General features: G+C 45.2%; 2 protein-coding genes across 2 annotated transcripts; one reads left to right on the top strand and one right to left on the bottom strand.

Moving 5' to 3' along the window:
• Window positions 1-1,092: 1,092 nt before the first annotated feature.
• On the bottom strand, window positions 1,093-10,436 carry VPS18 (VPS18 core subunit of CORVET and HOPS complexes). The gene is made up of 5 exons (XM_054634489.2): window positions 10,279-10,436; window positions 7,217-7,358; window positions 6,938-7,029; window positions 4,369-6,239; window positions 1,093-3,650 (listed from the first exon to the last, which is right to left on the bottom strand). Exons 1-5 carry the CDS (start codon window positions 10,427-10,429, stop codon window positions 2,922-2,924), a joined length of 2,985 nt encoding a protein of 994 aa, XP_054490464.2. The 5' UTR covers window positions 10,430-10,436; the 3' UTR covers window positions 1,093-2,921.
• A 9,164-nt stretch (window positions 10,437-19,600) lies between these two features.
• RHOV (ras homolog family member V) lies at window positions 19,601-23,926 on the top strand. The gene is made up of 3 exons (XM_054634956.2): window positions 19,601-19,796; window positions 22,965-23,023; window positions 23,346-23,926. The coding sequence occupies exons 1-3, from the start codon at window positions 19,601-19,603 to the stop codon at window positions 23,784-23,786; spliced, it is 696 nt and encodes a 231-aa protein (XP_054490931.1). The 3' UTR covers window positions 23,787-23,926.
• The last annotated feature ends 3,358 nt before the right edge of the window (window positions 23,927-27,284 follow it).

The raw sequence follows: 27,284 nt of genomic DNA, 5'->3' as shown, positions 1-27,284 counted from the left end.
TGTTCTTCAGCTGCATGAGGCCAAGTGGTAGGAGTTATTCACACAGACAAGGACAAGACCCAAGGCCACAATTTTTAACAGCTGGTACAGTTCATTCATAGTTTAAAATACATACAAAGGACTGCAAGTTCTAAAATGTAACTGTGCTGAAGTTACAAGGAGAAAAGATAAAAATGCTATTCTGAATGCAAAGAGGAAGAGATCTTGAAGATTAGATTTATGGGAGAACAGTAAGCAGTTCGCTTCCTTCCACCACCACAAACCCACCCCACCCCTCCCAAGAAAAAATAAACCCTCTTACCTTTTTCACTGAGTGATGTTGCAAAATTGCCAAGAAGCACAGGTAAGTGATTACTGAAACTTTTTGAAGCATGTGACAATGTAAAGAAAGTTTGGAAGATACCTTTATGTACCTTTTTGTATTACTGGCACTAGTCATTTAATCACTGCTGCAGTCTTTGCCAGCAGTAACACTCTCTATAACCTTGACAACAAATCAAATGATTTTTCACTTAACAATGGTGAGGAAGAATGAGATTTGTGGTATATGTATCTAGTGCGTGTGCCTACAGCCCTCAGAGACTACTGCATACTAGTCATTAAAAAATACATAGTTCTAGTTTTGTTAACTGAGATCTATTAATACCCATGGCTGGAATCAGAGGTGCCTTTCCCCACCACCCAATCTCAGGCAAAGACCAGAGGGTTTTTATTTACTTGCTATGCCTCATTTCCCACAGCTTCTTCCAATACTCTGGACAAGCAGATCACTCTGCAAAGGTCTATTTAGTGATGTGACTTCTCTAGCACAAACAGGAAAAGAATGGAAGACTAGTAATTCTAATATATCAAGAAAGCATCCTGTAAAAACCCAAAAGTGATGGAACTAGTGTTAAGAACATGTCAAAATAATGTGAAATTACTCCTGCATCAGAATGAGCTGATACCCATGTTCTGCTAAAGGGCAGGAAAAGAGCCACTTACCTTTGACCAGAAATTGGTTTGGGTGGGAGGCTACTGTTGGTTTGCAATGACATGTACAACCTTAAATATCACACTGCTTACAGGAAAAGATGATGATTCACAGGAATGGCCAGTTATAACATGTTTAATGGTAAACTTCAGAAGACATCACATTTAGTTTTCATCACAAATCCTTCTGCCAGACCCACCAACTTATTCAAAGCAAAAGGCTATGCAAAGCCAAAGAAAACTACAGCATGTGGGTTTTCTGAAAAAGTGCTTTCTGACAAGCCAGCAAACACACACCACGAGGTGCTAATGGGACTGCCTATCCCATGGCTCCATCAAAGAACAGAGGATCTTGAAACCTCAGGTCTTCCTACTTTCATATCTGTTTTTTATTACTCATGTCATTTTACACAGATAAAATTAATTTGTTCCAGGCTGATGCTCCCAACAAAAACATAAATGTTCTTCTGAAGTTCTGAACTCAGAATTCTTAGGTCAGATCCTTGAGGAAACCAATACATATTCTCCTACAATAACATGAAGACCCATTTCTACAACCCTACAAGCAGGGTAAGTGGTTAGGAGATTGAGAGAGGTATTCAAGACAAGCACACATATTCATGTGAAAGAACTGAGGTGGCTTTTCAGAAGACAGTATTTTCTATTGCCTTAATTACAAGAATTGTATTTTGTCTTTTAGAACATTCAATTCTTCTGTCAATTACTACCTTTGTGATTCAGTCCCAAACAGCAAAACCTAATTAAAATCTTATTTTCCTAAAACAAAACAAGAAATCCTTGCTAAACTGTTAATGACAATTTTTTCTTCTCTCACTCACAACATAGTGATTGCTACCTTCTGGGAAAAATTTTCCAAGTTGGAGTAATAGATAGATGCATTGACATGCAGCCATCTCCAAAAAGTGGAAGGCAAAAGACTGTTTAGGCACAAGGTACTAGCTTCAAAGGGCAAAGCAAATTTCACACCAACAGAACATTTCTGTAGACTACCCTTGAGCAAACCCCTGACTAGATCTTGAGCCTAATGCCCAAGTGCAGAAGAGAACCACAGCAAGATACACAAACAAATTGTGCTCCTGCTTGCAGAGTGTCAGTTGAAACCTTTCTACTGCATCTATCAGTTTTGGTTTGGGGTGAAGAGAAAACCAAGACCCACTATACAAAGGCAGTTATAATAGAAATAGGATGTAAAGAGGAGTGGTGAACAGGCATTTTGAGAAACAGTACCTACAGAAAATCCAAATGTGCCTGGTCTCATGCATAAAGCTTATGAGAAAGAGAATTATACACCTTGAATTGCAGGCAAATTACTTTTATAATTTTCCTGCAAGATTGTATAATTGAATAATTGAAAATTATACACATTCTTGTATCACATTGTGTAGAAACATGTATTTGTGTAGCATGATGTTTACAAAATATTAATATGTAAGAGCTTCTGTCCTTTCATGTTCTTTCTATGTATGTGGTTATAGACTCTCAACAAAAAGGAAACAGAGGGCAATTCTAGCTTTGAAAATTATGAACGAAGACTACATTGCTTAGTGGCCTTCACTGCCTTTCTCTTTCAGCTCGTCTTCACCAAAACAAATACCACACAACAGGGCAGATAAATCACAGGCTGTTCCTAATTCCTTCTGGACAACAAGGCACACCATTTAGCTTCACACTGTGAACCTCAGAAGAACTGCAAGCAGAAACATCTGCTAAATATATTCCAGTAGGTTAGCTTTAAGTATTGTTAAAGTTCTTAGACAGCCATAGCTATATCTCCCCACTTCTCAAGACTAGTTCTCCCTAACCCTGGTAAAAAGACTGCACTACCCTTTGTTTAGAGTTGCACAGAAGTCACTGTGTTCCTGCTCCTGGAGGTTATATCCCCAGCACAGAAGCTTCACAATTTGTTTGACAGTTGAAGATTCGGAAAATTACAGCCAGCTTTGCATCTCCTCTTCGTATTTCTGGGGATCAATAAAAGGCTTGTCAATGGACCGGATCATCAGCTCACCACAGTACACACATTCAGCTGCCACAATGTCATCAATGTCAGCTTTGATCTGTTCCCGGCTCTGCTGCCCCTTCCCCAAGCTAATGGTGTCTGCATCCTTGGGACGATGGTGGCTCTTGGATGGCTGGCTGGTAGCTGCCAGCTTCTTCTGAAGATCTTCAAGTTTTGCCTGCTTATAGGCAGGAAGGTTAGGGAAAACTGCTTGAAGGAGACAGTCGTAGTGAAACATGTGCCCACACAGGAAAAGGTAAAAAGGGCGGTTTAGAAGTGGAAAGTCACAAGCAGCACATTTTTCCTGAGGCTCCACAGAGCCATATTTATTTCTCATTTCCTGGATGTCCTCTCGGATCCTCTTGGCACTCTGCGTGGCTTCCTCCATCTCCCTTTTCAGCTCCTCGATGTGCTTGTTGTAATCCTCCAGGGAGTTACAGATTGCCTCCTTGAAATGGTCAATAGTGACAAAGTCTGGAAAGAATGGCAGCACATCTTCAATCTTCAGCAGGGCACAGCTGGAGAGGCAGGCCATTGCCTTCTTGACATCCTTCTCTTCCTGAACAACATGGCGAGCGATCTTTAACCATAGCTTCTTCCGGAGCTCCTCATCATCTTCAGGAAGATCTGCACAGGACTTGGCAAGATCAACATCCACCTAGAAGTTGGACAGACAAGGAAACAGAGTTAATTAAGCTTCCCTCTTTGTTTATCCGCCATTCAACTTCAAAGCCTGCTGTCCATTTTAAGAGGCATTTAGAAATTGCTATCTCTATTGCTATCTCACTGCCTAGGACTGCACTACTGGCCTGCTCCATGTTTCCACGGCAAACAGCTCTCCTCTCTACCAGCACTCCTCACTGAAGATTAGCTTGCTACTCAACAGCACAGAAAGGGCAAATTCATGTTATAGTATCTTTGCTGGCCCCACACTTCAGCGAAGACACAGCAATTCCAATAGGAAAAAAAAAATCCAGCATCTCCCTGAAGGTCAGAGTGAGCTGACAAAGACTTCTGTGATAATTATCAAAGCTATGAATAGGTAATTAGAATCCTTAGCAATAGCTATACAAATCTGCATAAATGCAGATATGTTAAAGGTATTTTATGTCAGAGACTGAGCTTGAGACAGACAGTGCTCCTCCTTGTAGTATCCATGCCTCCACCCTCAGTTAGGCCTTGCCAGTCAGCTGCCTACTTGAAACAGCTGTGAAAGCACAGAAAAATGTTAACAGAGACAGGTCTTTTTTCCAAGCCTCAGCTACACCGCTTTGATACCACTGAGTCTGTCCAGCTCCTCTCAATGCTCTGCTGTTCAAGGTAACTTGAACAAGGTACATTCCCATGTATCACAGCATGCACAGATACACACACACCTGTAAGGCGAGATCCACAGCCTCTTCATATAATTCCATCACTTTGTAAATGTGGACACATGCACGGTGGTGCCCATGCTCTGCACACAGGCGTAGTGCATACTTCAGGTCGTAGTGGATCCTGTTTGGGTTGGTTCCTGCTTGCTCCAGGTATGACAGTAATGAGTCCGGCCGACACAAAGCATAAAGAGACAATAGGTAGTTGTGAATGGCTTGTTGGGTTTCCTCCAACTGGTAGACACAGAACTCCATATATCTGATGGCTTCATTGATCTGCTGGGTGCTGGCACTCTGGCTGTAGTTAACAAGGGCTGGAATGAGGTTCCTGGCATCCAGTCTAGAGCCCATTGAAATCCAAGCATCAACCACCTTCTTGGGAATATGCTGGATGAGAACTGGAGAGAACTTGTAGAAGAGCTTCTCGTCTCTGTGCCTGGACAGCACATTTAGAGCCTCATCGTACTCGTCATGCTGGCAGTGGTGAGCTACTACACGCTCGTAATCCTGCATGATGACTGCAAAGTAGACCATGTGCTCTGTGTCACCATGGCTTGCCAACAGTTCATAAATAGATGCCCGATTATTAAAAAGACAGTCTTTGTTTTTAGGACTGCTCAGGAAAGTGCGGAACTTCTCCCGTGTATCCAAATAGAGATTCCGCTGTGAGAGATCTCCTTGCAATATGCCCAGCCAGTTCAGGTACAGCTCTGTCAACCACGTGGTCAGCAGAGTAGTCTGTGTCTTCTCCGAAGGCTTTAGGTTACTTAGCTTCTTAATCAGAAACTCCATCAGGGCCTCTTCTTGCTTGGCTTCAATGAACTTCAGAGCAATTTCCTCAAAGTAGTTCTGGGTCAGTGCATAACATTTGGCACTGTCCAGATACCTCCTGTTTTGGAAGCAGTGCTCTGCCTCTTTGGCCAACACAATGTCAAGACACTCTGGACGGTCCTTACAATACTCTTTTGCTAAATCAAATTTGTTCATATTCATGTACATCTTCCACACATCTCTGGATTCCCGCTGGACATGGTAGCGGAACACCACTTTCTCAGTGTGGATCCATATCTGCTGGACTGTGGGATCTTTAATCATGCGTGTCAGCAAGCCAAACTTCTCTAGGAACAGATCCTGAAAAACAACCTGTCCGTTCAGAGTGCAGACAGCCTTCACCCGGTCAGGCAGCAGCAACAGAAAGTGGAACTGGGTAAGCACAATGGATATTGGCTTGTTCACAGTTATGTCAATGTCAGGAGGATAAACCCAGACCCGTTCATCACTCAGAATTGAATCAGGACGACTGTAATCCAAGGTACCATATAGAACACCATTTCCCATCATCCAGGCAAAGGAGCGTGGGTTGGAACGCAGTTTCGGAGTGTAAAAGGCTATCTCGCTGAAACCCAGGTTGGCTGGAAACTCCCGAAAGCTGGGCAGATGGTCAGCATGCACAGCAAATATAGAGCTGAAGCCTTGCTGCTCTGTCCCTTCAGGCACTTTGCCAACAAACTGAAAGAGTCTCTTCCTAGTGGTGGCTATAATAAAAAATTTCCCTTCTAGACCTCGTTCAATTTCCAAGCAGCAGACTGGGGCAGGTCCAGATTCCTCCTCCAGAGTGTAGACCTGTCGGAAGTACTGGTCAGGGTTAGTGCTGAAGAGGCTTCCTTCGCTGACAGAGATTTCAGCCTCATAGATCTGCCCCTGGGACGTCCCCACCAGGATAGGCCCTGTGTTGGTTTCTGAACCAAGAAATTTGTTCCAGCCCACACTTTCAATCAAGTGTCCTTTCCAGCGGGAGAGTGCCCGCACTTTCTGAACACTTCTGTTCAGGTAGAGGCATTCGCTGGTGTTCAGAGCAATCAGGAGATGAGAGCCTGCCAACAGCAGAGGGGTACGGGAGGGAAAAGGAGAGAACAAATCAAGACTGTGCCTAAGCAAGCCAAATTCCTGCAGCTTCTAATCTTAACATTTGATAAATTCCAATATCAACATACTTAATCCAAGACTTTCCCAGGCATTCATGGGAATGTGGGGGATTTCCATGCTGGATCAGAACAGTAGTCCATATGTTGCAATGTTAAATAACTGGTACCAGATGCTTTAGCAAGAAGGTATTCTGTTTCAATAAATGTTCTAAGGATAAACACTTCCCAGAGTTTCCTCCTATCCCTGGCAGTTGGCGAGAGATATGAGCATCTCTTTCCAAATTTTTGTTTAGTTTTTTAAAATCAGTCTAGGCTACAGTGAACTGTAGATGTTTTATGGCCCTTTTTAAAAATTCCTATATAAACCATACAGCAGAGAGTGACTGCAAACTTTCCTTTGATTGGTTTTAGCCTTGCTCAGAACAGCCTAATTGCATGTGTTCATTTCAGAGTCTGAAAACACAGGCACAAGCCTGTGCTTTACTAATAGCAAAAGGGCAAACCAGTGGGGAGGGGCCCTGGAAAAGACTCTGGCTCATGAAAGATTGATCTGTTCTCCTTATGCACAAAGCAGAAAGAGAACTCCTTCACCAGCACTTGCTCTGCTGTGTTCACTGTCTGTAAATATCCATCACGCACTGCCTCACCTGTGTGGTCCAAAAACATCTTGTAGACTTTGGCTTCATCTTTGCGTCCCAGCTCTACCTGATTAGGTTCATCTGGCTTTCCAAGATCAATCCTGCAAAGAGAAACCATGAAAGCATGCTACCAACAAAAGTTTGCATACTTGTAACTCCTCACCTCTTTTCCATATTGAGCTTGCGGCTTTTTATCCAGTTTGCAAACATAAGTTCTCTAACAACTTAGGGGAAAAAAAGAAGGCAGGGGAAAAACAAACAATAACTTCAGGATTCAGGCAGCATTACCTGAGAAGGGTGTCTTTCCCAAGGCTCATACAGAGCTGGTTAGAGGAGACCACTAAGCTGTTAATTTTCTCAGGAGGAGCAAAATCAATCCTCTGCTTGTTAAATATTGGCGTTTCCTTCTCCAGTCGTGCGTTGACATATCCTGGAGAAAGAATGTGAATGAACACTTAGAAACTGAATAAGACAAAACCCCATAACAACAACCCCAAACTACATCAAAATACAGCCTAAAATACTAAGAGGATTGTGTCCTGCTCCAAGTTTTACTGAAAAGGAAGTGTGCTCCATGGATCAGGAATACAGAGGGAAAAAACCCCTCTAATTCCAGCCCTACTGGTGTTGAGAAAGACAATGTAGTCGTGGAAAGCAGCCTGCTACTAGTAAGCAAATCCTTTAATTGTCTATTCCACCAATGCTTTCTCCTTGCCTCTGCCTCTCCTCTAGACCAGCTGCAGAATCCTTAAAATACACTTTTTCCAGAAGAAAGGTGCACATGCAGGAAGAGACAAAGCAATCACAACCTCAGTAGGCAGCCTTTTGCATGTGCTTTTTTCTTATGCGTTGATCCACACCTTACACATTACCCATTTACACAAGTGTGCATTCCTTTATTTCCAGTTAGGTGGAACTGATGTTCTTCTTTCCAGATTAGGGAGCTGCAATGTCATAGTTTAAATTTGCTGGTATGAACTGCAGTTCAAAACACGTACAAAAAGCTCCCAAAGTACAGATTCACATGATATCACAGCTAACCAATAAATACCTATTTATATATATATATATAAAAGGGAAGGATTACTCTGGAAAATCCACATGTTACCAGATCATCAAGTCACATTCATCCAGGTAATCTCAAATTTTTTTCAGACTGTCACCTTGCAAAGCAAGGTTGACTCAGCAAAGAAACTCAGAGGCAGGAAGGAAAGGGAACAAATAGCACCTGTACAGAGGTAAGGGTTCAGAGTTAAGGAGAAGCTGTTTATGGTTTAATTCTGTCATAGTTCAAGCCAAAGTATTGGATTTCAGCATTCTGGACTCTTTAGGCCTGTATCCATTACATTTATAACAGCCATAGGATCATCACCATTAACATGAGAATTTTAGCTATTGTCCCTAATAGGAGAAGGATGAGCTTCCTTAATATACAGTTCTCTATACAAAGGAGATGTCTATTTTATAATATTCATTCCTTTCAAACAGTCTCCTCCCTCATCTTGCCCCCAATGTCCCTCTTCTGTTTAATCAAGATTCTACTACATCATTTCACACCCTGATTTCTGGGCAAAGCTACCGATTTCCTCAGACCTTTTAATCTGTCCAAAGATCTAAGATCACCAGTATGGTCTAGTGGGTCAAAGCAGGCTTTTCAAAGCTAGAGCTACAGTACTTGAAGTTCACAATGCAGCAGGACTTCAGGCTGGATACAGAGTCACTGCTTGTTTATCTACAACCTCGAGAAACAGTACCTGCGGTTAAACAAGCACAGGGAATGCCTCCCTGAAACTGAGGAATAAGTTTCAACATCTTCCAAAATTGCAAACCTAACATTAAGGACTGCTTTCAGGAAGGTAACTATTGTATCTTTTTACAATATAAATTTACTTACACTTCAGATTGCCCACAACTTTTACCAACCCAAATATTATTAAAGATTGCCTGTGTGGTCTAATTAAGAATAACTGAAATCCTGATTAGGCTGTGCCTTTGCAATTAAGCAGTTTCCCAAACTTCCTCTGCCAATATCAACTGCGAGCAAACAGGCAGATTTCTCAACTGTAAGACAGCCATGACTGAAGACAGTGTTGCAGCTGTCAAGAAGAAAAGCTGAGTCCTGAAAAATTTATTTTCCGTGACACGACTTGTCCTAACACTGTTCTGCACAACACCTATTCAGGCCACTTATTCTGTATCTAACACTGCACAATGAAAGAACCAAGCACGTCAAAACAAACAAGGGGAACATACCTACTTCAATATCTAGACTCAGAGTAACTGTGTCAGTGTATTTATACTCCATAATAAACATAGTATGGCAGAATTTTGATAAATTCTTAGCACATAGATAAACCTCACAACCTGGTTTCCCCAAAGGTTACCAGTGGGCAACACTATACCAGGAAAAAAAACTTGAAAGAATGTGTCCAGGTATTTCCAAACTTGTAACCCAAAACCACCAGCTCTGCATAGCAGCTGGTACTACCATGAAAATACCAGGTACAACAGAATTCTCTCATAACCTACATTTCCCTGGCACACTGAAAAAACATTGAGAGGTGACATCTAGTATAAAATGGTTATTGAACCTAATAAATATTGAATTTATCATGGAATAATAATGAAATAAATTTCTCTGACATGAAAGAAAAAACGGACTGGTCATCACACCATTACTTGACACTGATGGGACACCACACTGAGCAGTACAGTATAGCAAAGCCTCACATCCCTTGACAGAAAACTGTAGCAGTGATACAGACTGTTTTGTTGGTCACCTCGCCATCGTGTAGTCAGCCAAAGGAACCACTCTAGAGAAACGAAGTCTTTGGTAAACTGCGCCTGGGTTAGGAAAGGAGCTCCGTGCAGGAACAGCTGTGCACACATCCATAACACGGTAAAGCGATGCTTCCTCAGAGAGGAGCAGAAAGGAGAAGTGATGGAGTGTTCGTAACCCTCTAGCACAGCTCTAGCTGCACAGGGCTGAGGTGCGGCTGGTGTAATTTGTGACACACGGGCACCTGCGACTCCACGCACCCTTCAGCGTTTGCTCCCGCAGCCCCTGCGGCCGCAGCCTCCCACACAGCACAGCACCGCGGGTTCGCTGGGCTGGCCTGCATCAGCACTCTGCCCAGCCAGGAATGGAGCGCTCCCCGTCTCCAAACACCTCCCACAGCAAGCCGTGGGAAAGACAAGCCGAAGCCGAATGCTTTGCCCCACACGCACACAGTGACACACCTCTTCCAGGCAGCACAGCCTGGCGTGCCCTGCTCCCCACCCGGAGCTGCCGCCTCGCCTCCCCCTCTCGGCAGGAAGGCCGCACGCGGGAGGCCCCGGGGCACACGTACCGGAGTGCGGGATGCCCACGGTGGCGCGGCTCTGCGGCACGGACACGGAGCGGTGCAGCGAGTCCTCGTACTCGTCCAGGATGGACGCCATGGCCCAGCGCGGCCCGAGCGCGGCGCGCTCAGCTGACCCGCGGCACGTGCGCCTGCGCATGCGCGGGCGGGGCGGGGCCGGCGGCGGGGCCGCTGCCTCGCAGCAATGGCGGTGGGACTTTGGCGGCCTGGGTGTGTCGCGACACTGCTGTCCCCGACACTGCTGTCCCCGACACTGCTGTCCCCGGTGTTCCCCCGGAGCTGGCCGGTCGGCCTGTGCCCTTGCTGCCGGGCCTTGGGCTCCGCGCGGTGCCCGCCGCTTCAGCTCACTGCCGCGGATACCGAAAGGCTTATGTCGAATGAAGAAAGGGCACGCTCGAATAAACAAACTCAGCATTTTTATACGCCAGTAATAACCACAAGTTCCTCTAGGTGGGATGTACGCTCTGGGTTTGTTGTTTAATATAACATCAAAACTTGAATTTGCCACCAAAGAGGGCTAAAAAGAGATAGGTTGGCGTCCCACACGACCACTGGAGATCCCTCAAATGACCACTAGAGACCCTTCCCTAATACATGAGCATGGTAATAAGACCTACACAATTAATTAGCAGGTGTAGAAGGCTGCTTGAAAATAGCTGTAAACTTCTTGGAATGTAAATACATACTCATATAAAAAATTGTATATAGGTAATAGAAATGTGAATCTTAGCGTGCATAACAGGCAGAGACACCCCTACCCCCCATTAACCTGGCACTGTAACAAAGTAGTGGTGGCTTTCCAACCTGTAACTCTGGTTTGAAGGTTTTCTTTCCCAGTTTTCAGTGACACTGTCCTGTTGTGTGCAGCTACATGTGTGAGAAATTACCTCATTAATGCAGCAGTGTGCCCTACTAGAATCAGTAGAATTGCCAGAGCAATTCTACTGACTGCAACTGGGAATTATCTGGTTTAAAACACTCTGTAAAATCTCCTGTGTTGTGGCTCTGTGTAGCATTGGGTAGCCAAATCTTGGCTTTATCACTAGAATGATCATTGAGGCACAGCATAAGGGGATCCAGCATAAGGTGCTCCTTGAACTACACTAGACTTGCTCTGCAAGTTTATCCCAGGTTTCTGTGTTGGACCCTGTTTCTGTGTTGCTAAATAGTATTTATAACCTGGAGTTTTCTTATGTTCTGGTGTGCCAACAACTGTTATTTACAGTTTTACCCTCTAGCTTAAACTAGCAGAATTTATAACAATGACATTAACCAAAAAGACTAGTCTCTTACACAACCCTTTGGGTTTCATCCTATATAAAATGAGCAGAGATGTATATGCATACACTATATGTGTGCTATACACCATAGTGTGAGTATACTGCATACTGCATATTAGATAAAAGCTTCACTTTCTGGAAGCAATGGAGAAATGTCTCTCAGGGTACAGGACAGCTTGCAACACAGAGGGATCCATTACAAGACACAAGAGGTCTTCCCAAACTTAGTTTGCACATCAGGTGGCAGTGAGGCACCACAAGCAGCAGTTCCATGTGGTTGGCCTCTCACAAACAGAGTTACACCTCCTTTTTCTCTGCTCTTACTGGACACCACACCCTCATAAACTAGAGCTGTGGTCTGCATCCCTCAGCCTCAGGCCTTCTCCCCAGTGCTGAGCCAGACATGCAGGTCCCACGCTAGCTGGGTTCCTGGAGGCTCCCATGGCACGCCTCCACAGGGTCACCTCTGCCCGCTTTGCTAAAAACAGAACATGGCTTTTGCTGACCTAGCCTGCCTGCAAGCACCAGTCCCAGCCTCTGCTGTTTACCCTCTTTATATGGCAGCTCTGAGCCAAAATAGCAAAACCACATTCTTTTGCTGTCTAATCATCCTGATCTTCATAAGCAGTGACTGTTCTCTTTCAGCATCTCAAAAGGCACAAACAAATTACATTAGGTTTAGGATAATGAGGTAGGAAGGGACTTCTTGGACTATCAGATCCATTCTCCCACTCTTGTAGATACCACATCATATAGTAGTCCTTTCTCTATTCCTGTCAAGCTCTGTCTGATAGTGTGGGTATTTTTTCCCCTGACTGCTCTAGCTCATATCTGTTCCAAACACTCCCATGATTTCGAGCTCTGATTTCCAGTCTAACATAAGCTGTGGCTAGTCTGAATCCTTTTGTTCTTGTTCAAACACTGATCTTTAGTATACAGGGCATTACTGAGCTTTCATTTCCTCTGCAAAATCATCACCAATCATAGCCTTCATTTGGAGGTACCAAATCCAGGATTTATCAAACCAAGAAGTTCTTGACTTCTCTTAAAAAGAGGAGGTGATTAGTTCCTTGGAGCATCCTACAATTCTCTACATTGGTTGCAGTTTCAGCTCATGTTTATGTCACAGGGGTGAGCATCGTTGACCCCTCATTTGAGATGAGGTCTCCGCCTGTTGTCTTCAGCAATGATGCTTCTACTTTTTCTCTTTGTAGTCATATTTTAGCAGTAGAAAACTGAAGGGTTATTTGATAAGGGGGAAATAAACTGTCTCGAAATATATCTGGATATTAGGGTAAATTGACATTAGTGCACAAACTTCTCAGCGTGCAGCTCTGTGGGCTGTTTCAACTCAAAGCCTAGATCAGGCCATGTTTTATAAGTTGTTTTTTTCTTGGTCAGGTCTAGAAATGGAAGAGATTTTTGTTCTCGTTCTGGCAGATATTATTGCCTGTTAGGGCTAATACCTCATGAGAAACCTGTGTCTGATTTTAATGTGGTTAAATTGGAAGCCAGATTTTCACCTTATTTGGAAATAAAACATCAGCCTAAAGCTAACCCAAGCCCACAAGCCTGCTCCATCCATCTGCAGTATCATCTGCTGTGATTATTTAATTTACAAACATGTGCAATAATTATATCCCAGTGCTACATTCACAGATTTGGTATTCTGAAAAGAAGAGAAGAGCAAGGGTTGCAGAGGAAAGATTTATCAGCTCTTTGATTCACCAGGAATGTGTGGAGAATCAGATGATTATATTTTGTGTGTAGCAGTGGTGTAAGTCTATAAGAGGGACTTGTGTGAGAGAATTTAGGAGATTTTGGTGATATGTTTGGGTTGGAAACCTAAATCCTTGTCTTGCTTTGGTACGGCTGTGGTCACAGCAGCAATTTGCAGTAATTTTGACTTAAACAGTTAACATTTTCTCCAAGCTGTGGACACAGCTATCAACATCTAGGTCTTGCATGGCATGTTATTCTCCTCAAATGCCTAGAGAAACAGGTAATTCTAGATAACTACATTGACAAACATACAATGTGTCCAAGGTTCAGACTCCCAGGAGATAAACCCTGTCTAAATCTGGGCTTCCTCAATGCTGTCTGTGTCATTCCTGACTGCCCTGTCCAACCCCCTCTTGGTGCACAACAGTTTGTATATGACTGCAGAGTGAGACAGTTCGTTGCCCTGCAGCAGATGACTCTGTTATTCCATGATGTAAACATGAGTGCTGGTGCAGAGGAGAGGGCAGGAAGATGTGACTGTGGAAAGAAATAAGAGCAGAATCTAGTGACAAAATTAAAATTTGAATTAAACCCTGGACTTCCTCACTACAGATGGTACTGATCATCACTCCACCTCACTTTATATAGAATATTCCTTCACTGTGATCAGCATAAAAAATACCCTATATTCTTAGAAGCTGTGGGCAAATAGGTGTAACCCCCTAAATGCACCAACCTCCGTAAGATACCCACAAAGGTGTAACATGCTTCCAGGCTATGAGGCACCCCTGTAACTGCTTTGAGGAGAGTGCTGCAGATACTTGTGTCCCCCAGTCAATCAAGAGACCTTGTCCCAGGAGAAGGGACAGCATTTCTGAGTGACCTTTTGAATGCTGTATACAAATTTAATGCAGTAAACAGAATTTCAGTGGCTGTGTACCCTGGGTATCGCAGTTACCCATGAGAACCTGAACTGGAATCTACGCGGGGAGCCATAGGACAATTAGAATTTACCCTGGAAGAGATCAAAGCTCAGAATCTTGCCAGAGCCCGCCTCCTAACAATTAACCAAGCTCCCAAGCTCTTCAAACCCATTGTCAGAAACAGACTCCTGCAGAACGGTAAACACTGGGTGGAACTGTATCGTGCCCGAGCAGCAATTGCAGACCTGCAGACCGCGGCTCCCCTGACACTTTGTTTTCCCACAGGTGAACTACCAATGTCTGTTGCTGCTACATGTGCATTCCAGAGCGGGCTGCCCTTTGTAAACCCACCGAGTGCCCCCATGGAAACCCTAGGGCATAACCCATCTGTCCTAGAGTGTGAAAAAAGCAGGATGAGAACATGCTTTTGCAGTGAGAAAACCTTTTTCCCATCACCAGCACCCCGTGGCTAATCCCTCAGTTTTGATCCTCAACGGAGATCCATAAATGATAAGCCTGAGAACTGAAACTGATAACTTGGCAGAGACAGTGATCTTAGAGCATTTTATGGTTTTCCGATCCCTCTTAAACCCAGCCCTTCACTGTTTAGTGTTAACTGCCTGCCTTTCCTTGTTTCACAGGAGGTATGTGAACTTTAGCACCTTTCTCTTGCTAATTCCCTCACCCATTCCCGTTAAACGTTAGCGCCTCTTTTGGTGTAAAACGTCCGATTGAGTGACGTAATTAAATTAAGCTCAGACCATTGTCTTCCAACCCGTCTTTAGTCTGAAATTTGCTGCTTCTCTTTCAGATTTAAACAAAATCTTTGAACGCCTTAAACTTTGCCTGTTCTTTCACATTCAGCAGTTCATGTATTAAAATGTGTACTTTCTCCAGCAGATGGCAACACACTTCTAAATTATTCACAGCATGTCTGAGAGGTAGGACAAGTTCCTAAGCAAGTCAGGAGATGAAGTAGAGTTTGAGAAAGGGACTTAGTGCAATATGGTGCTTGTCTCCCTTTGGAACGTTCAAGAAAATATTTTTGAAACTAGCAGCATTGTTTTTTCATTTAAACTTACTATTCTTTACTCTGAAAATGTAGTATAATACTGTTCTTGTGGCTCTTTGCCTCCACATTTAACAAGAGTGGCAGTGAACAGGTGAACCGGAACCTCTCTGTGCATCTCTCAGACATTGCCTTTATTTCCAAAAAGCAATAAACTAGTTCAGAGGCCAAGATAGTGGGAGCTGTATTATAATATTGTTTCTCTCTCCTTTTTTTTTCCCCAAAGGCGTTCTGAAAGCACACATCTCCAGTTCACAGCAGAAGTATCCATTAACTGCTATAGAACTGTAAAGCATTTTTATTGCTGGAGACTCAGAAACTATGGAGTTCCTATTAATCAAAATCTCTATAAAGGAAAGAAAGTACTAGAATAATTCTTCCTTAGACTTCTCCTGTCATAGTTTTTTCTATGAATGGGTACAGCCTGATGTTTCACTGACTTTGTGTTGTGTCTGTTTCTGCCTCAGGAAGTTGATAGAAAATGATACCAAGAAGCATTCGACATGACTTCGCGAAGGTTACAGTAACTAGACAAGGCACACCACAACGGAAAACCAGGCTCGGGCTCTTGTCTTCACCCTTTTGTCTGTCACTCCTTTTAAGTGGTAATTATAGTTAGCTCGATTTTTCCCAGGGAGGAAGCACACTCAGGTGCATGACAAATACTGGGTGACTCAGAACTGGTTGTGTCATTGCTTGCAATTACGAATTCGACCAGCTGGGCAGCGGCTGTACCTCGATTTCTTCAGTGTCTCTTGGCATCACGGGATCCAGTTTGCTCTGTCACCTGCACTCCAGTTTAGCCCCCCTCTCAATGTGGGTCCCCACCCACCTGCTCTGTGTCTGATGGCATTGTCGCGTGTTCTCACTGTGCCCCCTTTCTCGTGGTTTAGGTTTCTCTTGTGCAGTCTGTGAACAGACTCAGGAATGGGATCCCAGGGCACCATTTGCTAAGGAGCCATATTGACAAATGCAGCCCACTTGTACAAATGCAGGTAATGCTGTAGGCTGGGTTTGCTCACTACCATGTTAGGAGGGGCTGATAATTTTTTTTCCTTTCCCTTGGTGAGAAGGGAGCCATGCTATTTTTAAAACTGCCACCTCCCATACAATGAAAAGACATACAATGTCTTTTCTGAGGCAACATGAGTAATTTGCTAAGCTTTGCAAAAATGAGAATGGCTTCCACTCTGTGAGTTTCGGACAAGACTGGGAAGCAGAATATCATCCAAGGAGGCAGAACACAATGATCTCAGAGCAACAGAATAAAAGGTTGTTGGAGGTCAAGTATTGCTCAGGAGCCACTGAAAGTCAGGACCACTATCTGCTAAAAATCCCAGTGTCACCATTTCCCCATATTATAGTACTGCACTTCAGAATGGAAATTATATGGAATAGTTTGAGCTGATCTGTAGTTTCACCCCCACAAGGGACAAGCCCATGTGTCCTCCTCATCCAAATTGGCTTATGTACTGTTCTTGATTTGGTCCATAGGTGGACTTCTCCTGCCACAGCAGTGGTGAGAAAAGTTATTATAATTAATAGGAATGGGCAGAACAGGAAGTGTCTTCCTCTAAATAGCTGTGTTTTTAATAACAGGACTTTGTACAGATGTATAAAGTTTCTTTGGTGGTGACAGTCATACACTGCCTGAATATAGAAATCTATTTCCACTGTAAATCACTTTAATGGAGCAGCCTAGATAGCGCAGCCCAGCTGAGTAATGGCTACAAACTAACAGGACCTGAAATCTGTATCTGATCTGCCTGGAAAGAGTTTGATCTTCTGCACTTAGTTCCTGGTGGATAGGAATTCACATAATGAGAAATACCATCATAATTTGTACTAATTATAATTCCTGGGAGTGAGGCCAAATACAGCCTTGCAGACTGTGTATTTCCCACTCAGGCACAACTGATTTTGGCAGAGGAGCACGTCAGGCAAGCAGCACACGACGGGGCTCTCCTAATGTACCGGCTGCCTACATAGGCAGAGCCAGTCCCCAGAGCTGTTGGTTCAGCAGCTCAGGGAATGGGGCAGACTTTCACTGCAAAAAAGCCAGAACTGTGAAAAAAATCTATCAAACCCAAAATATCTGACTGCTCTCTGCGTTGTGAAACTAAACCTGCATCCACTGTTAGCTGTCAGGACCAAGGAAAGACCTGATAAACTAATCCATGGGAGCGGCCCTGTTTGTTTGCTTAATCACTTTGTTTAAATACAGATTAAAAATCACTTAAGCTCATTGACAAATTAAGTGTGTGTCAACCAACGGTTGTCAGAAACTGCAAGGAAAAAGGAGCGTAGTCCCAGAAGGAAGAGATTTTAGGTAAGGAATAAGAGAAGAAAGGCTGGATCTGTGGAGTGGGGCAACAGTGTATCTTCTTAAGGGAGATACATTCCTAAGCAAACAGCAAATAGGGAACTTGAACTGTCAGCTTCTCTTCATCTCTTGTCCCTGCCAACAGTGAACAATTTTTTGAATAATCCCTCATTTACATTCATTTCTTCTGATTAAATGGAAATGTCATAGTTCACAGAAAGTCAGCCAGAGTCTGAAATGCACTGGGAAAGCTTTGTAAGATCCTTGTTTGCTGTGCTCCCTGTCCCAGCTGCAGTGTAGAGTGTCCTTGCTGGTCCCATCGGAGGCACTGCCACAGCTCACACACTGCAGAGTATGGCCTGCCCCAGTGCATTCTGCCTTTTCTGGAGCAGTTCAGCTGTCACCTGGCTCTGAACTAGCACTGAAGAGCATGGCACTGGAAAAAGCCAGTCTAATGCAAGCCAGTCCCTTGAGACAGCAGCCACTTGCTCTAGCAAGACTACCTGGCACATGTTTTAGCAGCATCCTAGTTTCTAATACCATCCCCATTTTTTGTAGCTGTAGAAATTTAAGGCTGTGCTATGTGTAAAAACATATAAGGGGTTGATTCAAACAAACTGCTAGAGAAAACTGCAGAGGAAAAGCCTTCTTGCAGTTTCCAGGAAGGTGTTGGCTGTCTCCAAAGAGAGGACATGTCCACTGAACCTGAAGGGTTACAGTGCTCATGACTTTCTGTCACCCACAGGGAAGAGCACTCTAGACTGTGCCTGACTTTAAGATTTCTTCTCAACTTCTCAAGTTCAACATTAGTGTAGGTGGGAACATCTTTGTATCTTTCTCAGCATGGATGCAAACTACAGCAAGACAAACTCACAAGCTGCTAATCAGCAGCTGCTTGCAGCGCAAACCTGCCTAGTGCAGACAGGTCTGCCTTGCTGAGAGGACCCTGAAGGACATCATGGTAACTAAATGAGTCTTGTTCATTGATAGCCTGAGTTTAGCTCCTCCATTAGGAAGCAGCTCCACATTCAAAGCTAATGTTGCAATATTGGGTATTGCAGGAATTAATACTTTCCCTCCAGTGTTTCCAATCACTTGGAGGTGCTACCCTGGTGCGCAGTGATGGCTGAGATAGTGTGGTTGTATCTCTCCTTTTAAGTGGTGTGTTCCCACTCCTGTGTTTAGTCATACTGCTTTAGACGGCGAGCTCCTCAGGGCAGGGATGGAGCTCTCTTCTTAGCTGCCAAGGGCACAGTGTGGTGTGGGAGCTACCAGAGGTGAATATGAAAAACAGGCAGCAGACTGGGAACTCCTGCACTTGTCTATGCAGCTGGGAAAATACACTTGGCAGCTTTTGCCAGCAGGTAGGAACAGCTTGGCTGGGCCCCAGCAACCCAGTAATGCCAATCATGTAGTTAACAGATGGGATGACTTTTGGCCATTTGTTTTATATTGTCCTTCACAATATTGACCAGCACTGTTGGCTTTACTTCTGTCCTGATTTCATGGCAGAAATCACAGATGTCCCAAATGGCACAGTGGAGCTGCTTCTTTCAAAAAGCAAGCGGGGGCAACTTGGATGGAGCGCGGCTTTCCCGTGTGTGCGCGGCTCAGAGCACGGCGTGAGCCCTGCCGAAATTCCGAGGGCAGGCGCCGCTCGGGGGCCTGGCGGGGGATGGGGGTGCAGCAGCGGGACCCTGGCCCGCGGGACGGCGGCGGGAGGAGGCGGCCGGGCCGGGCAGAGCAGAGCAGGGCTGGGCCCGGCCGCCTCCCGGCGGGGCGGGACAGGGCGGGACTAGGGAAATGGGGGCTGGTTTTGTGCGCAGGGTGGCAGGTGCAGTGATGAGCAGCGAAGCTCGGCGGGCTGGAGAGGGTGGCCCCGCACGGCAGCTCCGACAGCAGCCCGCTCTCAGGAGCATGGCAGCGGCCCCGCCGCGCCGCTCCCCACGCTGAGCCCCGTCGAGTCCGCCGTGCCACCGTCAGTGCCATTGCCATGCCTCCCCAGGAGCTCCTGGATTACGCGCCCGCCCTACGGAGACACAGCCCGTCCCGGGGCAGCGGCCCGGAGCTGGGAATCAAGTGCGTGCTGGTGGGCGATGGCGCCGTGGGGAAGACCAGCCTGGTGGTCAGCTACACCACCAACGGGTACCCCGACGAGTACCAGCCCACCGCCCTCGACACCTTCTCCGGTAGGTGCCCGCCCGGGCTGCGCGGGCGGCCGGGAGGATCGAGTCCGGAGCAGCGAGACCTCGGGAAGCGCGGGAGGGGCGGGGTCCCGGCGCGGGTGGAGGCGAGCGCTCCCGGGACCACGGGCTGCGCACCGGGGGCTCTGCGGGCAGCGCAGCCTGCGGGCGCACAGCCCGAGAGGATTTCTGGGACTCGGACCGAGTTTTGAGAGGTTTAGCAGGTGGAGGTCCTCCGTTCTGCATCTGTGTCGAGTTGATTTGCAAGTTCTATGAACTTGGCCATCTTCCTGGTTTTGTGGTGTTGTTATGACTAAATAGAAGGGGGCTTAGTTTGTTGGGGTTTTTTGTTTGTCTTTTTTTTTTAAATTTCTTTTTTTATTGTTAGTGGTGGTTTTAGCTTCAGAAATAGCCTACAGTGTAAGGCTATGATTTTAGCTTCAACTGGTACTCGGGAAAACCATCCTTTTCTCCCCATGTCTGGTGAAGTTTGCATTGAACAGACGTTGTCAAAAAGTTGACAGGTTTTATAAGTCTGGCTAGAATTGCAAGCTGATGAACTCTCATTAGTTTCCACTTTTGTAAATGCTATCTTTGTTCTTGTTCTACACTCCTCTTCCTTTGGACTCCAGTTTCTAATATAAACCCCAGGAGAATACAAAGCCCTTTGAAAGACTTCTTATCTTCATTTGATATGAAGAAACACAGCACTACTTGGCAATGTAGATTGGTAGATTAGAGATGTGCTCAAGTCAGACCAGGAATGAGACATCTAATGTGTCATAGTCTTAGGGGTGCTTAGAGGGAGTGTTTTGTTTCAATGTCCCCCCTCACTTGCTCACTCTGAGAGCTGTTGATTTACTTTGACCTTCTCCAAGCTATTCCACTGTTACTTGAAGGAACTGGACTGGGAACACGCTGCTGTTCATGGTCCAGAAGCCCTTTGTGAACAGATGTAAGGAATCATGAGTCCTCCAAGGGGAAGGTTACTGCTCTCTCTGCTCTCTTTGCATTAATGTGTATGGATTAGACTAAGAGAGGCTTAACATTAGTTAAGCCTACTGTAGTTATTAGACTGGAAGTTTTTGGAAGTGCAAATCTATAATAAAATGGTCCAGAAAGGTGAAGGCAAGATGAGTGCAGAGACTCCCTGATTAACAGCAGGTATTCTGAAGATAGCTGCACATGGGTTTAGTTCCAGTCTGGATGTCCCAGTACTGAGTCTGCCTTCAGAGGTTCATAGGGTTTGTAATGATATAAATCAAAAACATTAAAAATGTGTCTTGTGAAGTTCACTTTCTGCTTATTGGGAGGAAATGGAAGAACAGACAAGTTTCCTTTTCCACTCCTACTCTTACCCTGGGTAAGCCTGAAGAAAGTCCCTACCTGGAGTCAAATACTATGCTCCAGGATCCAGCTCAGAAATTTCAATCCAATTCCTTCCACTTTTGGGGAATACCTGCCATTGAAACAGCCTGCAGAACTCAGCACTTTAAATTCTAACCTTAATCCTGGTCATGGGACTGTGATGCCAATAACAAGACAGGAGAAGGTATTGCATTGTCAGGGGGACGTCTCTGGGATAGTGACCCAGCCACATCCAGATGTAGTCTGGCTCTACCTCCTGCTGGGGGTCGCTCCCAGCTAGAGCAGCCTTGAGTGAAATGTGCACCCGGTGACCTTCCTCCACCAGGCTATCCTGTTTTGCCAGCCCCTTCGCTATTGTACCATGATCTACCCTCATCCTGAGGGTGTGGACCTTGTGAGGGCGGTATTTGGAGGGCTGTTGCAGAGTTGCTAACGTAGCTCAAGCTAGCAGCAGATGGGATGAAACTCTGTGCAAACGCTGGAGCAGTAGGTAATATGTGTGGCGAGTTTCTTCTGAAGATGGTGAGACATTTCAGAGATGCTAATTCCTTCTCTCAATGCACTTGTGAGACAGAGAAAACCAGATACTAGAAAGTCAAATGCCTGCTGCCTTGAAGATCAAGTCAGGATCTAGCAGGTTCTTTGATCAGGAACAGGTTTCTCTTCCTCCTCTGGGGCAGATATGGTAACAACCCAACTGTTTCCCAGTCACACGGAAGCAATGACTTTCAGCCATGCTGTGAGGAGTGGCTCTGTGGTGGACGCACCCACCCCTTCTTTTTTCTTCCAGTCTTGGTCTCCCACCAAACTTCAGTTCATATTTTTGTCCGTGTCTCCCTTTTTTCCCCAAGACTGTTTTCAGGGAGTAGTGCTCTCCTTCAAAAGCTTGTGTTAAACTCTCTTCTGTTACTTCTCACCTGACAAGTTACTTCAAGAATCACAAAAGATTTATCCTGCTTCTGGTTGTGAGATTTTTTGTTTGTTTGTGGGTTTTGGGGGCTTTTTGGTTTGGTTTCGTTTTTGCTTTTTTTTAACAAAAAAGATAATAAGGCCTCCTCCCTGCACAGAGCAGTGGAGCTAACTCATGTCAAGTGTCAGCCATTGTCACCTTAGCCATGATGTCTGCCCCTATTCATCCAAGCACAGCCCCATCCACCTCGTCAGGACTTTTCAAGTGATTTCCAGCTCCACAACCCCTTTTTCCCTCTCCTGAGTTCCTAGCCTAATCTCTGTGGTGTCTATGCACTTAAACATCTAACAGTTTCATTCCTGATTGCCATCAGAGGTCCTGCCAGCCCTCAGTCTGAGTCAGTTGATACCACATGAAGGCTTACTGTGATTAGGGAGTGAAATGGGAGCAAGCCTTACATGTGTAACTCAGCAGTTTTTTGGTGTGTGGATAGTCTGAAAGGGATTTCACTGATCACTGTTTCCTTAATAGTTTCTTCATTACAAAGGTGGGTTTTAAGTGGTTCCCAGGGAACTGTTTGACTAAGGGCACTCCTTATCCAGAGGAGCAGTTGTCCAGTAACATGGAACTATTCTTTCAGAATTCTGGAGACGAGCACAAAACACGTGAGAGCTAACAAAACAGGTCTGCTGCGGTTCTCTTAACATTTCCAGTGTAAACTTCAAGTCTTAGTGAGGTTTGGGAGGATGCTCAGCTAGGAGGAGATGTGAGTAACTTCAGTGAGTCTGTTCAGCAGGGCATGAAGCAAAGTACAGGCTCAGGAAAAGCCTGTATGATTTTATGTGTGTATGCTGGCCAGCTGCTTTAGACTCATCCTTATTCTCCTTCTGCTACAGTGCAGGTCCTCGTGGATGGAGCCCCAGTCCGAATTCAGCTGTGGGACACTGCTGGACAGGTAAGCTCTATCAAAGCAGCTGTCAACTCTGGTCCTGTGGGACAGGCATTGTTTTCAGGCTTTGAGGAAGGAGGTGTTTAACTGGGAAGAGAGGAAATGCACTGGTCCAGCACCAGCCATTTGCTGGTATGGCAGTCACAGACAAGTGAATGACAGATGCCCATAACTCTGAAACTTGTGTCTGAAACGTGGCATGACCATGAAGTCAGTACAATGCCCTGCCTCTGTTGCTATCCTAGTTAACTTGTAGAAAAGCTACTGCAGCATCATGCTGTTAGAAGAGCAGTCCAGTGAAGATTTTTTTCCCCTCCTTTTTCTACAGGAGGACTTTGACTGTTTGCGCTCCCTTTGTTACCCTGACACCGACGTCTTCCTTGTCTGCTTCAGTGTGGTAAACCCAAGCTCCTTCCAGAACATTACAGAGAAATGGATCCCTGAGATACGAACTCACAACCCGCGGGCGCCAGTGCTGCTCGTGGGGACACAGGCAGACCTGCGGGACGATGTCAATGTCCTCATCAGCCTGGATCGCTACCACGTGAAGCCCGTGCCCCGGCCTCAGGCAGAAGGTCTAGCTGACAAAATCCGGGCTGAAGCCTACCTGGAATGCTCAGCACTGACCCAGAAGAACCTTAAAGAAGTTTTTGACATGGCCATTGTCAGCGGTGTTGAGCACAAGGCACGTCAGGAAAAGAAGATGACTGCCAAAGGCATCAAGACCCTCTCTAAGTGCCGCTGGAAGAAGTTCTTTTGCTTTGTCTGAAGCTGCTTTGAGGGAGGGGAAAAGAAACACCCAATGCCAGAATTGGCTCTGCACCTTCTTGGAGTGACTGCTCCTATGGCCCCAGCAAGGAGGGTATGATAAGCTGCTGGGCTTGGAAACCTGTCTCTTGCTGGGTACAGTATCAGATGCCAAGGAGACATGAACTAGATTTCCATGGTGCTGAGATGTGGAATGGTCCAGGCAGCTGTAATACCTGCTGGACATGTCTGTAGTGTCCCAGACTAATGGGAGCCGTTAGTACATCAAGACTCAGTACCCCAGAACAGGCAGGTTCCTTACATTGTTCAAAATGACCAGTTCTCTGGTTGAAACTCACACACTTTCAGAGTTCTGATGCAGCATAATAAACATGAGGGACTTCTGAAATCAGCCTGTGTTTTGGCTGATTTACAGGCATGGCAGAGAGTAGGGCAGGGGCAGTTACATGCAACTGCAATGTGGTCAGGCATGGGGTGCAGAGTTTGTAACATGAGACTTGGGTTCCCCCTCTGATTCCATTTGCCAAAATAGGTAGAATTCATTTGGCTGTGAAAAAGCAGCGCTCTTTCTTAAAGGTCCTGTACTAGGAGTACTCTTGAGAAGTTATTTCCTAAATAAAGGCCATTAGCAGCCTGAAGAGAAAATGCACTGGGAGCTACAGTAATATTTTGAGCAAAACCTTCTCTAAGAGAACTCTCTAGTCCTCTGGGTGCAGGTGTTACAGTCCTATCCTAAGAGGTAGTTGTGGGCTTGGAGACCAACTTTGAAAGGCCTTTTGTGTGTGTGGTGTTTTGAAAGAAAGAAGAGGTGAGGAAGAGTGAGGTGTGGCTCTGTCTAGCAGAGAAAAAATTGTGTCAGCAAAGGGTTTATAACACTACCAAGGGGTCAAATGTAGATGGAGGGAGAAGGAAGAAAAGGAAGCAAATAGAATGGAGAAAGATGGAATGAAGAAAGGTAGATGGAGAAGGAAAGGAGAATGAATGTAGTTAAATTAAAGTTGTGATTCTACTTAGCTGAGATGCTAATATGCAGGGTAACCTTTAGGGACCTGAAAATTTTGCTAGTGATATGAATTTCAAAGTAATATTGTCAATACATTCAGTTCTGAATCAAAAGGAGAGGGTTGTAGTGAGAGAGTTTCTCTTTATTAGTAAAATCTTCCATTTCAGATCTACACAGAAGAATGGAATTTACCTTGTACTGTTTTTCCTGAGGCTGCAGAACAGGAACAGAGGACTCAGGGCTTCTTTCTGTTATGCTTCCTTTTTTTAAAAGTCACTGCTTGATCTGCTGAAATCAAAAGCAAAGGAAATCCATGAAGTTTTTGCTGGAGAAAATAATTCCTCTGGTTTCATTCCCTTCCCCTCTCACCAGTTTCTCAGGGGATTAACACCTCAGAGAGTCTATTCACATTTTATTATATTTTATTACAGAACTTGCAGCAATTTCTAAATCCTTCTTTTGCAGAGACATTTCATTTTGGTTTATGTAGCAGAGAGCATGACAGGTCTGTCAAGAGATGCTTTTGATACTCAGGGGGTCTCTGCATCTGGCCACAGCCCATCGCTTTGAGGACGCTCTGGAGTAATGTGAAAGAAAGAGAAATTGCTGTGAATGGTTTGCCCTAGACCAAAGGCAAGCACAGGTGAGCTGGTGAGCCTGTAGCAAGGCAAATGTGACTAATGCAGTCTGGCTCCAAACAAATGCCTCCCAACAGCTCTCACAGCCGGCTGGTTTTGTATTGCCGCTTATGTAGTTCCCAGGATGTGAGACAAGACTGCTGTCTCCCTGGGCAGTATTGCAGGGTGAAAGAGGTGAAGTGTTCCTGGGAAGGGAAGTGGCCCACAGCCTTGGAGCTGCTTCTAGGGTAAAGCTCAGAGACCTGAAAAAGATGGTGCAGCAAAATGAGCTGAATGTTGAAAGGACTCCTCCAACTGAAATGCCATTTGGGTCCAGTGAGGAGTCCCAAGAGATGGTGAGCACAGAGATAGTAGCTAGAAGTGACATGTCTGACACAGGTCTAAGTAGGACACCTGACAAAGCTCTCACTCAGCAATGCATCCCTGTGTGCATATCCTACCTGTACAGGCACCTTTGCTGTATCACTAGTTCAGGTTGTCTGTTGGGTCTTTACACATTTCTTTAGCCTGTGAGACCAAGGGCTGTGGTGTGACCTGCCAAAGAGCATGCCACATCCCTGTGGAGCAAATCCACAGGTGGAAAGAACACCAGCCTCCTTCCTGCCAAGAACAGCAAGGGTTGTCCTGCAGTAGCTTGGTATGAAACAGGGTTTACTTCATTCTGGAAAAGAAACTGTACTGAGAGCTAATTTTGTTCTATGTGATTGTGTCTAAAATTTGTTCAAATAAATTTTTTTAATGTCCACAATTTGTGTTTGTAATTTTGTCAGTGCAAATTAAGTTGGGCTTTAATATGGAGAGGGAGTTACTCCATTTTGCTGACAAAAAGCATAACAGGGAAATGGCCCCTCTTCTCACTGTGTGTCCTAACCCCCACTAGCAATGGTAAAAATCCCCTCACAGCTGAAACTTTCCAGGTTCCTTCTCTTACCTCAGTTAATCTTTCTCTACCTCAGCAGCCACTCAATATGGAGGCTGCTGAGGGGGATGGAGTAGCAAACATCCAGGGTTTTCACTGCCTCTCCCCAGAAGCCACTCTCCAGGGACCAGTCAGGAAGCCCTCCCAGCACTCACTGAGCCAAGCTCATGCAGGACTTGCATTTGGAGCCTTGATGACAGCATGCTGCTCTGTCATTAGGCTGATGGGTAATTTAGGACCAGCTTCACTTCACTTACCTTGGCAGTTAAACACAGCTCAAGTCCTGAAAAATTTTGCCTGGGCCACATAGGATGCAAAGGCTCCATCCAAGACAGATCACAGGACTAACCCTTTTAGCCTTGTCTTCAGTATTACAGATAGGTCAGGGCTCCTGCCTGTCCAGATATGGGGCCCCATAGCTGCTCCAGAGACAGAGGGCTGGAAAGTGAGGTTGCTGAGGGAGGAGTGTGGTGGTTCAGCAGAGAGCTAGGAAAGAAAATGGACAAAAAAGCAGAGTAGCAGAGGTAATGGGCAAATTTAGAAATTAGAAGGGAATAGGAAATCACTACCAATAAAACCTGATTTGGGAACTAGTGGCTTGGGTGAGGAGGTTGTTGGGATTTTTAGGATTTGTTTGGTTTTTTTGGGGGGGAGGGGGCATGTCTATTTACCAAGTCTGCAATCACACTCTCCTTCTACAGACCCACTGTTTACTAGGTGTAAAGTAACCTATGGGAGTATTTGGAGCTGGCTCCCAGCTTTGTAACTTCCTGGCACTAAATCTTAACAGAAGCACCTGTGAATGGAAATAGCAGCAAAGTGTGAATTAACTTTACAGGGAGTGAGTCATTCTACTGAGCCATATCCTGTCATATGCACAATAAGCACTCTAAACTCCCTGAAATCCATGAACAAAGCTGAACTCCTGGGTGTGGGGAG

Source organism: Agelaius phoeniceus, chromosome 6 (genome assembly GCF_051311805.1).
Source record: "Agelaius phoeniceus isolate bAgePho1 chromosome 6, bAgePho1.hap1, whole genome shotgun sequence".
NCBI lineage: Eukaryota > Metazoa > Chordata > Aves > Passeriformes > Icteridae > Agelaius > Agelaius phoeniceus.
Note: the sequence above shows the minus strand (reverse complement) of the source record. Positions and strands in the feature narration are given on the sequence as shown.